This window comes from Mustelus asterias, chromosome 2, assembly GCF_964213995.1.
Source record: "Mustelus asterias chromosome 2, sMusAst1.hap1.1, whole genome shotgun sequence".
Classification (NCBI taxonomy): Eukaryota; Metazoa; Chordata; class Chondrichthyes; order Carcharhiniformes; family Triakidae; genus Mustelus; species Mustelus asterias.
This window is the reverse complement of record NC_135802.1, coordinates 104,621,091-104,637,315: the sequence shown is the minus strand read 5'-3', so window position 1 is coordinate 104,637,315 and position 16,225 is coordinate 104,621,091. Positions and strand designations below refer to the sequence as shown.

The 16,225-nt window shown below is 39.6% G+C and overlaps 1 protein-coding gene across 6 annotated transcripts in view; it reads left to right on the top strand.

The window, feature by feature from the left end:
- Positions 1-15,478, top strand: part of plekha8 (pleckstrin homology domain containing, family A (phosphoinositide binding specific) member 8) — a 53,352-nt gene extending 37,874 nt beyond the window's left edge. For 4 of the 6 annotated variants that reach the window (XM_078239663.1, XM_078239645.1, XM_078239681.1 and 1 more), the window contains exons 8-14: positions 1,410-1,596; positions 2,507-2,592; positions 5,497-5,555; positions 5,700-5,830; positions 9,244-9,314; positions 13,793-13,854; positions 13,957-15,478. In XM_078239663.1, coding sequence (XP_078095789.1) covers positions 1,410-1,596; positions 2,507-2,592; positions 5,497-5,555; positions 5,700-5,830; positions 9,244-9,314; positions 13,793-13,854; positions 13,957-14,154 — 794 coding nt within the window. In that variant the 3' untranslated portion in view covers positions 14,155-15,478. The remainder of the gene's footprint in view (positions 1-1,409; positions 1,597-2,506; positions 2,593-5,496; positions 5,556-5,699; positions 5,831-9,243; positions 9,315-13,792; positions 13,855-13,956) is intronic. The other 2 variants (XM_078239672.1, XM_078239654.1) reach the window with 1 other exon arrangement.
- Positions 15,479-16,225: the final 747 nt, after the last annotated feature.

Below are 16,225 nucleotides of genomic sequence, written 5' to 3'. Positions count from 1 at the left end.
CAGGTGCTCCGGTTTCTTCCAACACTCCAAAGATGTGCTGGTTAGGTGGCTTGGCCATGTTAAATTGCCCCTTGGTATCAGTGGGTTTAGTGGAATAAATACATGGGGTTACGGGGATAGGGCCTGGGTGGGATTGTAGTCAGTGCAGGCCCGATGGGCCAAATGGCTTCTTTCTGCACTGTAGGGATTCTATGGATGCAGTTTTTTATTAGCAGATGGAAATTGAGAGCCGTTTAGATTTGTGACATCTGAAGAACTAAATCAGGTTTCCCTCAATAGCCCCTTGCAATTTTTCACCTCTTAAAATGAGTGGGTGGATGATGAGCACAGAAGCACAAACCCTTACCCCCCCCCCCCCCCCCGCTGCCCTCCCCCCTGCCGCCCCCCCCACCCACTCTGCCAAATTGTCCTTTCATTGACTTATGAAATTATTTTAATGCTGCATTATGCTTAGCAACTTCCAGAAAAGTTTCCGAACTTTCTGAAAATTTCTCTTGCACTATGGATGTACAATATGGAAGTTGTGATGGTTATAATTCTTGCAATGATTTGATGCTGCCTTGTAAAATTTAAGCTCGATTTATCATGTAGTTTGCACAAGATCCTTTTTTTAAGCTGTTGGGAATCATTTCGCATGTGTTGCTTAAAGTCTGTTGCAGCATGAGAGGCTTTGTAGAGAAGTGGTTTTTATCGTAAAGCCTACGGAAATAGTTAATTTTATACCAATATCCAAAGCTCAATAAGCTTTCAAAAAGCAGCACAAATATTTCAAAGCAACCCAGTGAAAGGAACACTGCACAACCCAAGTAATCTGTCCTTCTAAACAATTGAATTTTCTATTCTTTTCCCATTATCTTTTGTTCTTGATGAGTGAGATAGAAGAATAAAAGGACTGTGTTTCGTGTCATCACAGTATGCAAATTCCTAAGCCGCGCATGGTGCAACTCAGCAGCAAGAGCCCTTGCAGTACAGGCTGTGTATCTGCCATGACTGCTGGCCTTTGTTTTCTACAAATGAGCCGGGCTAAAGCTGAATTGAGGCAGTTGTAGTTCAGATTTTTTGTTAAGTAATCTCACCAGCCACCAAGAGGTTATAAAGTCCATTCCTTGGAATAGTAACATTTCACATGCCAACAAAACTTGGTCTTATCAGGATTTCCACTGAACCTCCTTGTAAAGTATGTTAAAGATGGTACAGCAAACAAGTCAATGATTGCATTTATGTCAATTGCTATTTATGTGGGAAGTATCAGATGTTTATGTTAAAACCTTTTTCTAAAAAATGTATATTGGCTACCTAATTCAACCTGAATCTGTGTCATTTATATGTCGCCTAATCCAAATGATTTTCTTTTTACGCCTGTGAAGTCTTGTCTAATTCTGTGTTTTTCTTTCCCCTTGTTATGTAAGCAGAGAGGATGGACAACTCTGAATTAGTAGATGCAGCTACCGAGAAGTGTGGTGTGAATATTGAACTTCAGCCTTCTGGAGCTGAAGATGAGCCTGCTGAAGGCAGCAAGGAACTGGGGGGTACAAATACAACACTTCAAGCAGAAAAGGAAGAGATTCAGACATTCTTCAGTGCAATGGATCATAGGTATGAACAGTTGATACGAGAATCCCCATGTGTTACACAAGATGTGTTTCCTTCCGCGAAAATAGGACTTCGATCAGCTTGTGTCTTTTTTAATCAATATACTTGTATGTCTTTACACAAAGGTTGAACTTTGACTTATTTGTCCTATATCCAGTCATGCTCTTTAAATGAGGAACAATTAAGTGGTTAATGGTGATCTGGAACATGGTCAAACTTTGTTTCCAGAGCTTGAAATCCTCTGGATGTGATAAGTTATGAGTTGCAAATATTTTCCTTTCAAATCTTCTATTCAGTAATCTCTGAACTGCTAGAGTTTATATGGGGGGAAGGGAGAAGAGATTCTTCAATCTTTCACAGTAATTTCCAATCATTTCAATGAAATTCCTAGAGAAACAGCAAAAATAGCCATTTAAACAGTTCCTGCAGGCGTTGCGAAAATCACCATGGAAATACAGTTGTGAACAAAAATTACAGCCACAAACTAAACATTAGAAAACAATTAAATATTTTTGCTTCAAAGTTAGCCTCTACCAGTCAAACATTATAATCAGACTGCATGCTTCAGCTAATCGTTGATCTCATACTCGTAACAATCTCTATAGTGGTACAGGTCGGCTAATTCGTACATTTTGCTTTTTCTAATTCATTTGTACAAGTGATCAGTCAGGTAGCATTAGTGTCTCCTATTTGATTTGTTTTGATTTTACCAATTGTACATGTTACTGGCCCAGAATTTGCTGCAGTGACGATATTGGCGCCATTCCAAGTTTTCCATGATAGCATATCCACTTATTAATCTTTATTTGCATTTCCCTTTGGATGCAATGTCTCTGGAAGTTTGTTTTCCTCACCTTAATACTTTCTTTGATACTTCCCAACAGTATACGTGCAAATCTGTTTTCATTTTCAGGTTTAATGATATTGAATTTGAAGAAGAGAATGGTATTCCTACTCTGCCATTTCTGGAATCGTGTTATGCAATAGTTCCAGTATTAGGTAGGAAATCACACTTTCATTTTCTGCAATATTCTTATAGATTAATTTTAGGAAAGGGTGTGTTCTGTCATGGAAATATTTGGGGAGAATTGCAAACAAATTACTCTAACTTTTTAATTTTGAATTTATTTTCTCATTGAAAAATACATTTTTATCTTGTAAGCAAATATCATAACTCAAATATAATTGTGCTAATTACATTTTGTTCATTCGACCATTTTTAAATTATCTGTTTTCAGTAAAGTTTTTTTGTCCCATATCAGATTAAAATTTAGTCTCCCTACCAAGTCCCGTGGAATTATGAAAATGCGCAACTGATATTGGATTTTTCTCCTGCAAAATACTCGATTCACTTAGTATTTTTGATTTAAGAGAAAATTTTAATTGTAGAATTCTACTTTGTACACATCGCATTTTGACATTAGATTTGTTTCAGAAATTAGTTGGATCTTTGGCTTAATTTTAAGAAATACTCAATATTGGAATGGTAAGCTGCAGCTATTGCATGTACACAAATTTAGTTTTATCATAAATACTAAATTCTACAGCAAACTGTAAATAACTTAAAATTAATGATTGATAATTGCAGCAGTTCCATTGATTTCAAAGGAAGTGTTGTAACAGGCCCTTTAAAACATTTCTATCAAAACTATTACGTTTTAAGGATTCGTCGAATCAGTTGATGGGAATTTAAAAAACCCACATTTGTTAGATTTGACATTTTAAATCTGATGCCCAAGTAAAAAGATGAGGGCAGTAGTTAATGGACGTATGGGTATCATGCCTGCTGATTGGAGAGCCTGTCGGAGTCTCGCATTGCCTTTTATTTTCGGAAGAATTGCCAAATTAACTGGCCAGCCACAGCCATCCCAGGATCAAGGATCCCAGGGGCAGAAGTCTTACCTGATGATGAGAGCTGCCAGCCAGTCAGAGGCTGGAAGTGCTACTGAATGGCAGCGCTACCAGTGCTATACCCACCTGAGGCCTAGGATTGTTGCTGGATTCCAGGCCACAGATGAGTGATTGCAGGAGTTGGGTGGAGGAGAGGGGGGACGGAGTTGGCAGCAAGGGCAGGGGGTTGGCTCACACCTGGATCCCTCCTTGCCGATGTAAGATCCCTCAATCAGGCACTGAATGCTTTCTAAATGCCCTCTGGGAACCCTCATGCAACTCCACAAAGGGAGCCCTCTGCCAGCTGCTAGATTGATACCAGCAGCAGCAGGATGAGACACTTAAGTGCATCACCTTGGTATGAGAGGAAAAAGCCTGGGCTGGCTAACTGAGAGGGAACAGCAAAGGCACTGGTGGAGTGGCAATATTGCGAGCATGAATGCTGTCACCCTGAGAGGACAGCTAGTTTGTGATGCATGGAGTCACTACCACTACCACATGGGCAGTGCCTATCACCATTACTTGTAATCTGCTGGAGCATAGATTGTTTGACTGATGGCAGAGCCTGTTGAACATTAAGCTGTGTTGAACATTGAGGTCCCTTCTGTAATGGCAGCAGTTTGGGCCTGCATGCCAGCAGCCATGGATCTCATAACCTTGACCAGAGCTTCCATTGAAGCACTAAGACATCTGGTGTCATCTACCTGTGCTGCAGTGGCAGCTGAGACAGCAGACACTCCTCCATTGCTCAGTTGGACAATGCTTCCATGGAGTTGCTCCTCATTTCCAAGCTGGAAAGATGAGCTTCAAGTTCACTGTGAAGCCTGCTATCGGGCTGGAATGGGCCTCTCTGTGCTCCGTGTCAGTGACTGGAGGATATCTGGTGGGCCTGCCAATAAACCAAGCAGCTTGATGCGCATTGATAGAATCATAGAATCGTTACAGTGCGGAAGGAGGCCATTCGGCCCATTGAGGCTGCACCGACCACAATCCCATGGTATCCCTATTCCTGTAATACCATGTATTTACCCTGCTAGTCCCCCTGATGCTAAGGAGCAATTTAGCATCGCAAATCAACCTTCTTTTGACTGTGGGAGGAAACCAGAGCACCCGGAGGCACCCCACACAAACACAGGGAGAACATGCAAACTCCACACAGACACAGTCACCCGAAGCCAGAATTGAACCTGGGTCCCTGGTGCTATGAGCCAGCAGTGCTAACCACTGTGCCACTGTGTTGCGTGGTCATCAGAGCTCACATTAGGCAACATTTTACCATCATCCTCAATGGCAGCATCAGTTGCCACTGGCTTTGTGGCATTGGTCCCAATGATTTATTGGACCATCTCTTGAGAGTGCTGAGGGGATGCATGCAAGCTGGTTTTCCAGCCCGTCAGGGACCTCCTTCTACAAGTGAGGGGGCAGATGCAAGTGACTGTGTTAGTGTGTTTGGGTGATGTGCTGCCATAGCTGAAAGTGGAAAATGAATGGATCAGAGTCTACACTTGTGAAAGTGATATCCAAATTTCTTCCATTTACCTCGAGGAGGACTATCAAGTTCCTTTACAAGCATGCATTGTGACTTGGCTGAGCTTCTGATAATTGCCAATGCAAAGTGCTCTAGGGCACTCTCCCCTGTCGTCTTTAGGTCATGAACACAAACCATGCTGAAATTATTTAAAAACAAGTCCCTGTGCTTGTCATTTATGATAGCACTGATGGATTTTTAAATCTGCAGTGTAATTGTGATTGTGCGACTTCAAAATGTATCACTTTCTTAAAGGTGGTAACAAGAAATTCTATCAATGGAATTACTTTCAATGCTCCATCTATTTTAATTTTGAAAGAAATAATTCTCTCTCAACCTGCCTAATTACTTTCAAAAGCTTAAATGGGCTACTGTAAGAGTCTATGAATTGCAGAAAATTATTTTCTTACCTTTAGTTCCTATTCCAAATCAGTGTTTCAATTTCAGTATTCTATACTGAACTTCTGTCACTTTTCCTCTCGTAGATAAACTTGGCCCAACAGTCTTTGCTCCTGTTAAATTGGATTTTGTGGGTAATATTAAGGTAAGTGGGACATTATTTTGTTCCTCTGATACTCATTTACTGTTAGTCTATGACTACTTGTAATAACACTGGATAGTTAGGTTTCATGTGCTTTTTTAAACTATTTAAGTTGATGATGGTTGCAAAAAAGTATTCTACTTTCAGAAAATAAATCAGAAATACATCACTGATTCCATAAGGTTCACTACCCTTCAGAAGATAGTGCTGTATGAACTGGAAACTGATGAGGCTACAGTTAGAAATTCTGCTACAGAGGCACTCCTTTGGCTGAAGAGGTATGTATGTATAATTTCCTGTTCTTCCCAAAAGTTTATTTCTTGATCAGTTCTCTCCTGCAGGCATTGACTTATATTGGGAAGATGGCTGCACTCATGAAGTATTAGCACATTTCCTAGAGCTTATCCCAGTGGCCATTCCCACAGAAAGGGAGTAGCAGTCTAGTTAACTCAAGTAAACGCAAGACACTGAAAATCCATGGGACGTATTTCACAATTAAGGCCACGGAACAGCAATAATGAGTCATAACTATGGCTGTTATCTCCACACTTCCTTTATTTTCTTTACCACCACCAAAGGAGGCTGCAGCCACTATGAACCATAATCTGTTAATAAACCTGTTGGACTTTAACCTGGTGTTGTGAGACTTCTTACTGAACTCCACCTAAAGCAGGATTTGAAACCGAGAGCATTGAGAGCTCTGTAGCTGAGGAATGCATCAGGTTGTCTACTGAACCTCTAAGATGCGCTAGTCTATCATCATGTAGTAACTTGGCTCCAAAAGTATTAATGGACATACGACATTTATAAACAGTAGCAACTATATGCAGAGCAGTGCAGATTCGATGCTTACAGTCATGTCTCTAGGATCTAACTGTTGGGATAAGCCCAGACAAGTTGGAGTAAAGCCCCAACTTGTTCCCAATTGGTCAGCCTGAGTCATGTGACCCTTTCAAAAGATCGCCTCTTAAAGGGGCTACACACCACAGAGCCACAATGCCATTATTTGTTTATTCACTAATTATGTTTCTTCCTTAATTAAAATACAATACTCTTGCATATGTCAGCACTTTAGTGCTATTGCACAAGTTTTGTTCTTTACGTTATCATTTTCTATGTTTTACGTCTGTTTTAGCATTCTGATGTAAGTGAGACTACTGACCATATCTCATTGAGCTCTTATATACATACCTGCCTACATTTAGGCCTGGTGTGTTATACTCGAGAGTGTTGCCTTCTGCTGGTGGAGGGATAAAAAGTGTAATTTTATGATGGTATTCAATACATTAGCCAATAGCACATGTGATTAATTGAGAATCTGGATGTGGCTAATTGAATTTTTGATTAGTAAATAATGAGTAATTAGACAATCATTGAATATTCAGTGATTTCAATACTAATTTGCATGACGTATGCATGTATACTTTTTGTGGTTTTATTGGTAAAATAGGGAGAGAAATGTCAGTGTGTGAGTGAGTACTTTTTACAGCTTTATTTCCTTGGGTTCTTGGTTATCTGTTAACATGGTCTGTAATATGGGTAAAATAGCCAGACTTGGACATGGAAAACCAACAGCATTGTCTGGAGAGGAGAGCTTCTCTCGTGGTCGGGTCAGCCAACCCGAATAACTATTCCAGGCCTGCAGAATTAAATTGGCTCAATCTATATCAAATTGTTCCAACATATTATGTCATAAGCATAGTCTGACACATCTTTTGCAATTCCACATTCCCAGCCATTGTCATGATGAAGTCAAAGTACTGTTCACAACTGCAGGACAAATATCTAAAAGCTGCACTAAGATGTGCTAACTTCATGTCAAAATTACAAACTCCAATAAAAGTGAAAAGTTTTAAAGTTTCACAATGAATGGTAGTAAATATTTGATGTACTTTGTGAAGTACATTAACTCCCTATTTGTACACAGCGTTTTGCAATTTCTCTTGGGCCTCTGACTTTTCACCCTTGACTATTTTTATTTTGATAGTTAATATAGAAAATATCTGTTATGGCACATTTGACTTTAATGGGTATATCACAGAACACTTTGATACTATCATACCATTAAAAAGGTGTCTTTTTTTGTGTGTGGGGGCATGAGAACATTGGAACAGAAATAAGCTATTTAACTCCCTTAAGCCTGTTCTGCCATTCAATTAAATAATTGATGATCTTGATTCCAATTCTTGGCCTAGAAAACATCTTTCAGTCTCAGGTTTGAAATTTCAGTTGCCCAGCCTGGACACCATTTTGGGGAGAGAGAAAGTTTCAGAGTTCCATGGCCCTGTCTGTGTAGAAGTGCTCTCTGGAGCAGCCTAGCTCTATTTGTAATGTTGTGTCTCCTTGTTCTGGACTCTCTAACTCAGGATAATGGTAACTCTCTATCTACCCTACTGATTCCTTTGATCATCTTCAAACACCTCAATCATCTCTTTCATCTTTACTCAAGGGAATGAAATCCTAATATGTACAACCTGTCCTGATTATTTGACCCTTTTAACTTGGGCATGATTCTGGTGAAGCTCTGCTACCCAGACCTCATAAGAAACCTTTATTTCTCCACTATCTGAGCTCTCATCTCTGCAAAAATGTTACTTATTTTTGCTTCTGTTTTCTTCCTAAAATACAATTGATGGAATGTTGGGTGTAGCTATAGCTTATGCCGTGACCAGTTAAATACCGCTGCACTTCCATAGTAGCTCCATCTCGTATGTTATTTCACGAGGAGCTGGGGTTCATTTTTCACAGGAAGTGTAATGGTAAAATGTGAGCCCATGTACTGAAAGAATTTTATAACCCGATGGACAGAATTAAATCACAGAATTGTCCATTGTGCCAATGCTGGCCTTTTGAAAAGGCTATCCACTTCCTCTGTTCTTTCACCAAGTCTGTCACAATATTACCCCGTCAAATATTAGCCAATTCACATTTGAAAGGTGTTATTGAATCTGCTTCCACCACTCTAGATCATAACTCACTGCATTTTACAAACATCCTCATGTCATGTGTGGGCGGCACGGTAGCACAGTGGTTAGCACTGCTGCTTCACAGCTCCAGGGACCTGGGTTCGATTCCTGGCTTGGCTTACTGTCTGTGCGGAGTTTGCACATTCTCCTCGTGTCTGCGTGGGTTTTCTCCGGGTGCTCCGGTTTCTTCCCACAGTTCAAAGATGTGCGGGTCAGGTTGATTGGCTATGCTAAAAAAAAAATTGCCCCTTAGTGTCCTGGGATGCGTAGATTAGAGGGATTAGCGGGTAAAATATGTAGGGATATGGAGGTAGGGACTGGGTGGGATTGTGGTTGGTGCAGACTCGATGGGACGAATGGCCTCTTTCTGTACTGTAGGGTTTCTATGAAAAAAAAACTCCTGGTTCTTTTACCAATTACCTTAAATAAGTGATCATGTTCATATACCTTTGTTTAGAGATATTTTGCGCTTGTACGTTGATTTGTGTTGCCGACCTTGTAGGGCATGTGCCTTTTTTTTAAGCTATATTTTAGCCCTTCCATTTTTGTAGGGGTGTGTGAGTGTTTCTTTACACCATCTAGTGGCAGTTTTCAGTATTGGCTTTATCATCCAAATCCAAAGCTATTCTTTAAATTGTTCCAAATTTTGCTATAAAATGCATCAAGAAGTAACTGGTAATCCATGTGAAAATCACCATTTCCCCCGTTTAATGCTTATGTGACAGGGGATTGAAATTTCTGAAGGGATTTCTGGAAGAAGTGAACAATGGAGAAAAAGACATCCAAAAAGCACTAAGTAAGTCTGAGTTGGCCACGTATTTTGTGGGAATGCCTTTCTATTACTCTTGTGTTTAGTCAACACTGTGTGAGGAAGAGAGGAAAAGACCAATCAACATGAGAGAATGAGCATTTATATGATGTCCTAGGGCGAGTATTTGCTGTGTGGTTGGGCAGGGAGATGGGAACCTAAGCAGGATGACAAGGGAAAGAGAAACAAGGACAGTAACAAAAGAAAGAACAGCAAAATGCAAAAATGATAGATGGGGTAATCAAGGGTGAGAGGCAAATAGGGTCACCGTACAAAGAAAAGTCAGGATAATTAAAAGTGGCAAAAGGGCAAACCTGAAGGTTTTGTATCTTAATTTACAAAGCATTCGGAATAATGGAAATGAACTGATAGCACAAATTGAGGTAAATGGATATGATCCCATAGCCATTACGGAGACATGGTTAAAAGGAAATTAAAACTGGGAACTTAATATGCAGGGATATTTGGCATTTCAGAAAAGACAGGAAGGAAGAAAGAGATGGCGGGGTAGCACTCTTAATAAGAGATGAAATGAGGTCAGTTGTGAGAGACATCTAAGCTTGGATGATGCACCGTCCATTTGGGAGGGAGTAAAAAACAGCAAGGGAGAAAAGACATTGGTAGGAGTAGTTTATAGACCCTCAAACTAGCCATTCTGTGGGAAAGGGTATAAATCAGCAAATAGTAGGATAATTATGGGTGACTTTAATCTTCATATTGATTGGGTTAATCAAGTTGAAAAGGGTGGCTTTGACAACAAATTCATGGAGTGCATTACATAGGGATAGTTTCCGAGAGATAATAGTCATGGAGCCAACCAGGGTTGGATCTGGTAATGGGGCAGGTTTAATAAATTACCTCCGAGTGAAAGATCCCCTCGGAAGTAGTGATCATAACATGAAAGAATTTGATATTCAGTTTGAGAGTGAGAAACTTGGGTCGGAAACAATTTGTGCTTAACTTAAATAAAGGGAATTACAATGAAATGACGATAGAATTGGCTAAAGTGGACTGGGCGGATAGATTAGCAGGAAGGACTGTAAACAAGCTGTGGTAGATATTTAAAGAGGTAATTTATGACTCTCAGCAACAATATGTTCCAGTAAAGAGGAAAAATTCTAAGAGAGGGATAAACCAACCATGGCTAACCAGGGAAGTTAAGGAGAATATTAAGTTGAAAGACAAAGCATACAAGGAGTCAAAAGTCAGTGATGGCCCCAAAGACTGAAATAAGTTCAGAATCCAGCAAAGAAGGACTTAAAAGATAATAGAGAGAGAAAAAATAAATTACAAAGGCAAACTAGCGACGAATATAAAAACTGACGAGCTTCTTTAAATATATAAAAAGAAAGAGCAGGGTCAAAGTGAACATGGGTCCCTTAGAAAATGAATCTGAGGAGAGAGTTATGGGCAACAAGGAAATGGCACAGGAGTTAAATAGATATTTTGCATCAGTCTTTACGTTGGAAGATACTTTGAACATCCCATTAATACTAAAGAATATGGGGAAGAAGTTAAGTATCATCAACATTACTAGAGAAGTAGTATTAGACAAACTAATGAGGCCAGTGGCAGAGAAGTCCCCTGGCCCAGATGGCTTGCATCCAAGGATCCTAAAAGAAGTAACTCCAGAGATAATAGATGCATTGGTTTTAATTTTCCAAAAATCCTTGGATTCAGGAGAAGTGCTGGAGGACTGGAAAGCTACCAATGTGACAGCCCTATTTGAAAAGGGAAGGAGGCAAAAAGCAAGTTACGATAGGCTGATTAGCCTAACATCTATTGTTGGAAAAATGTTGGAATCAATTATTAAGGAAGTGATAGCAGCACATTTGAAAAATCCTAATCTAATCAAGCAGAATCAGCATGGCTTCATGAATGGGAAATAGTGTCTGACTAATTTATTAGAGTAGATGTGTTGTATTTGGACATCCAGAAGGTGTTCGATAAGGTATCTCACAAAAGGTTAAGTCATAAGATTAGAGCCCATGGTGTTGGAGGCAGTATATTGGCATGGATAGAGAATTGGCTAATGGGCAAGAAACAGTGAGTGGGGATAAAAGGTTCTTTTTCAGCTTGGCAGCCTGTAACTAGTTCTGGGGTTCCACAGGGATCCGTGATAGGACTGCAACTGTTTACAATATAAATGACTTGGAGAAAGAAAGCAAATATACTGTAGCCAAATTTGCAGACAACACAAAAATAGGTGGAAAGGCAAGTTGCAAGAGGGATACAAACAGTTCACAAAGAGGTATTGATAGGTTAAGTAAGTCGGCAAAAAGTTGACAAATGGAGTATAATGTGTGAAAATGTGAAGTTCATTTTGAAAAGGAGCTCAAAAGAACAGTATTATTTAAATTGAGAAAAACTGCAGAAAGCTGTAACACAAAGGAACTTGGGGGGGACTTGTGCACAAAACACAAAGCTAGCACACAGGTGCAACAGGTAATCAGGAAGGCTAATGGAATGTTGGCCCTTATTTCAAGAGGGTTGGAGCAAAAGAGTAGGGAAGTCTTGCTGCAAATGTACAAGGTACTGTTGGGACCACATCTGTAGTACAGTGAACAGATTTAATCCCCTTGTTTAAGGAAAGATATAATTTCATTGGAGGCAGTTCAGAGAAGGTTCACTAGGATGATCCTGGTATGGAGGGATTGTTTTATGTGTAAAGTTAAACAGGTTGGGACTCTACGTATTGGAATTTGGAAGAATGAGATGTGATCTCATTGAAACATATAGGACTATTAAGGAACTTGACAGGGTAAATGCTGAGAGGATGTTTCGCTCATGGGAGAGTCTAGGACCAGAGTGCATAGTCTCTAAATAAAGAGGTGCCAATTTAAGACTGAGATGAGGAGGAATTTCTTATCTCAGAGGGTTGAAAGTCTTTGGAACTCCTTGCCACAGAGAGGGGTAGAATCCTTGTGTATTTTTAAGGCCGAGATAGATTTTTGATCAGTAAGAGGATCAAGGGTTATGGGGAAAGGGCAGGGAAGTGGACATGAGGAATGTTGGATCAGCCATGATCCTATTGAATGGCAGAATAATTTCGGCAATCCCACTCCCCCCTGATCCCAGATGATGCCATGTTCCAGTTGCGAATTGGTTGATTGATTACACTACTTAATGAGAGATTTTACATCACCTTTATGTTGGTGAGTTTGTGTGGAAACTTTAGTTATTTTGCTTCTAAACCAGTATAGTGTGTAGTGCATTCTGGGCCAAATGGCCTATTCCTGTAGAAAAAAATAGCAGCCAAACTTTCCAGCACATTTGATAGCCAATGATTCATTTCTGCTCAGCGACCCTGCGGTGTCATGTGTCATGAAGGCCGCCTTGGAGAATGCTTACCCGAAGATCAGAGGCTGAATCAGAGGCATTCAGCCTCTGATCTTCGGGTAAGCGTTGTCCAAGGCGGCCTACACGACACCCAGGGTCGCTGAGCAGAAACTGATAGCCAAATTCCGCACACATGAGGGTGGCCTCAACCAGGATCTTGGGTACATGTCACACTATCTGTAACCCCCACAACTTGCCTGGACTTGCAAAATCTCACTAGCTGTCCCGTTTGGAGAGAATACACATCTTTTTAACCTGTGCTTAATGCTCTCTCCACTCACATTGTGCCTTTAAGACTTGATTAGCTGTATGAGCATTGATTAGCTTGATTAGCATTCCAATCATTATTCTGTAAATTGAATTTGTGTCTCTGTATGCCCTGTTTGTGAGCACATCTCCCACTCCACCTGACAAAGGGGCAGTGCTCCGAAAGCTAGTGGCATTTGCTACCAAATAAACCTGTTGGACTTTAACCTGGTGTTGTTAGACTTTGTTTACCCCAGTCCAACACCGACATCTCCACATCATCTCAGATGATGCCATGTTCTAGCCGCACATTGACTATGATTGACTACACTGATTAACCCTTAAGTTGATAAGCACGGGTTATTTCCCTTCAAAACTGTCACACTGCGTAATGCATTCTAGGTGCATTTTGCCGATAGCCCCCCTCTACACCAGCTTGTCTATTTCCTTTGAGAATGAAAGTCTACTTTCCTGGGGACCCTTGGCTTCCAAGCTTTGCATGAGCCAGCACAAGAATAGAGCTAACTTTTCTAACCTCCGGTCGGGTTGTTAAATTCCGGTCTATCTCTCGATTCTTGCAATAGCTGTCGCCTCTGCATTTGTTATCATGATTTATTTTGTGTTTCCATGGTGCCAATCCTAAAGCAGTGGTGGTGCATTCCTATAGTTTTAGAGAAAGATGGGCATTGCTAATCTTTGTTTCATTTCCTGAAAGATTGCACTGTGAAAAGAGAGAATGAGAGAAAAAGTATTCATGAATTTATAGTTATCCATTGTTAATCTAATGTTTGAAAAATTGTTGATGTGGGTGTTGTTTGCTACAATTGTATATAGCAATTGTATATAGTTTTGCACAAAATGTGTTTTTCTTTCTTGCTTAGATACTTCATATGGTAGAACATTGCGACAGTACCATGGTTGGGTTGTTCGAGGTGTCTTTGCAGTAAGTTTGTACCAAAACAAATGTATGTTTAGTGCATTTTTATGTTTCCTTTTTTCAGAGAAATCGTGAAGTAAATGTGATCACCTTTATTCTCATTCACAGTTGGCACTAAGAGCAGCTCCATTTTATGAAGGGTTTATGGCTGCCCTCGCTGTAAATGAAGGAGATGAACAGAAGGAGGCATTCTATGAAGGAATGCAGAGAGATTTAAACCAGTATCTTCCAGCCATGGGGAAGCAAATTGAGATCTTGGATGCTTTGTACGAAGAATATAATTTAGAATCTGATGAAGTGGTATAATGATATATCAATGTTCCGCACAGCATTGACTGAAAAGGAAGACATTTGACCCACTTGGGCATCCTGCACCACAAATGAAACGTGCAACTAATATTAGTTCATCAGTTTCAGTCAAGCCTATTGCTTCCACTTGAAATACATTCTATTGAATTTCAAAAATTGAATATGTGCGTACTGAACAAATGGGCAATGGAGGTACATTTCTGCAGGCTTGTTTTGAAGATAGCAGCATATTTATTGGGTGTTATGAATCCAAGCATCTTTGAGCTCAACTCATGTCCTTCAGAATAATTGCTGCCAAAATGATTGTAATTAATTTGAAACACTAATCACTGTTAATAATAATTATCATTGTTAGGTGGTCCTGAAAATAATTACATTGTTTTCTATTTTGTTGTAAATTTATGAACTCTTAAAAGTCTCTGATGTATTGCACAGAATCTGGTTGATTTTGGCATATTTTAAAATATTAAGAATTATGCAAAAGGACAAAGTGCTTAAGCAACTGACCATTGTCCACTAATTCTGTGCAGCCCTTCATATATCCATAAAGGACTTGACTGAAAGCAGATCCAGCCAGTCCAAACCATCTAATAATGTACGACTTTAATATGGTTTATGATGTGATAAAAGGTTTGTTGATTAAAGCAGAGGACATGATTTTAATCCATTTTATAACATTATACACAGCTATAATGTCATTATGTTTTAAAGCTGATTTGTAGAGTATGTCACTGAACTTTATTTAGAGTGAAAGCAACTTTTGTGGATGTTACAGCAGACCACTTTTCACTTTTTTATGAAGCTTTAAGCAGCGAAGTTGTTTTTCCTACCCGTACTAATCCATGCGACTATTAGTTTGCCTGTTCGACCTGTTCCAGTCCAGTGTTCCTGGAGTGAGGTGATCACAAATTTAAAGTGGTACAGTACCTCATTAGGAGACAAAACAATTAACAGCCAAGTATGTGCCAAAGTAATCCATCTCTCTCGCAAGTGGAATGCAGAGGCTTCTGCAGACCACTGACTGGGCACAGGGCTGACTCCAAAACATATTCAGGGAAAAGGCTTGGTGGAAAAGAACATATAGCATATGCTGACATGAACACTTCAAAATAATTGCTCAACATTGAGAAGTTGCCAACATTATTTTTGGCTAATCTATTGTCGTACCAACTTGCCAACTGGGATGACTGAGCTAACTTAGTCTAGTTTTTAGAAGTCTTTCTATAATGCAGTAAATGGACTTAACATGAAATTATAGCCATTAGAATTTATTTAACTGAAAAATGCACTGTTTGTGTGTAATATATATAATATATACAAATAATATATATATATATATATATACACACACGGATAAATATATGGATATATTTTGTACTTATTTAATAAAAAGTTGCACTTTTCTTGTGTTGTTTGGTGCAGTTGCATTGTTCATAGGAATATTTGTTGATCATAAAACTTTGAGTTTGTATGGAAATTCCAATTCAAAATGAAGTGATAGAAGTGCAGGAGAATGTAAATTGGCATCCATATACATCTTCCTCTTCGTACAATACAATTATGGGATGGAATAACTGACCCAGGAAACTTCAATGCTGATCCAGTACAAAATTTCACAGTACCGATTTACTTAATCGAGACAGGAGGCCTGGAGTCCAGCAGAGAAACCACCACTGTAGCAAACAGGAAAAGTAGGGTGATGCCATACTGCAGTGGTAGAAACTAAAACCAGGGATTAGTTGAAGTAAAAGGTCAGTCATTTTTGTTATAGTCTTATGGGGGAAAAAAGGTTGTTTCTGTCCCTCTGCTACTTTCCATTTCTCTCGAGTACTAGTTGCACGTACCTGAGCACGGTTGCCTTAGTCCTACATTATCATTTGGACTTCGTTAAGGGCTTCACTCTCCCTTTCCAAAACCACCCATTACACTCTGATTATTATAATTGTTAACTTCCTCCTCTGCTACAAAGCACTCTTTCCCGTCCCCTTACTCTCACTTCTCGTAACAAACTTGAAGCAATCATGGATTTTTTTTATACAATGACAAAGACACTTCATTCAGCTGCTAC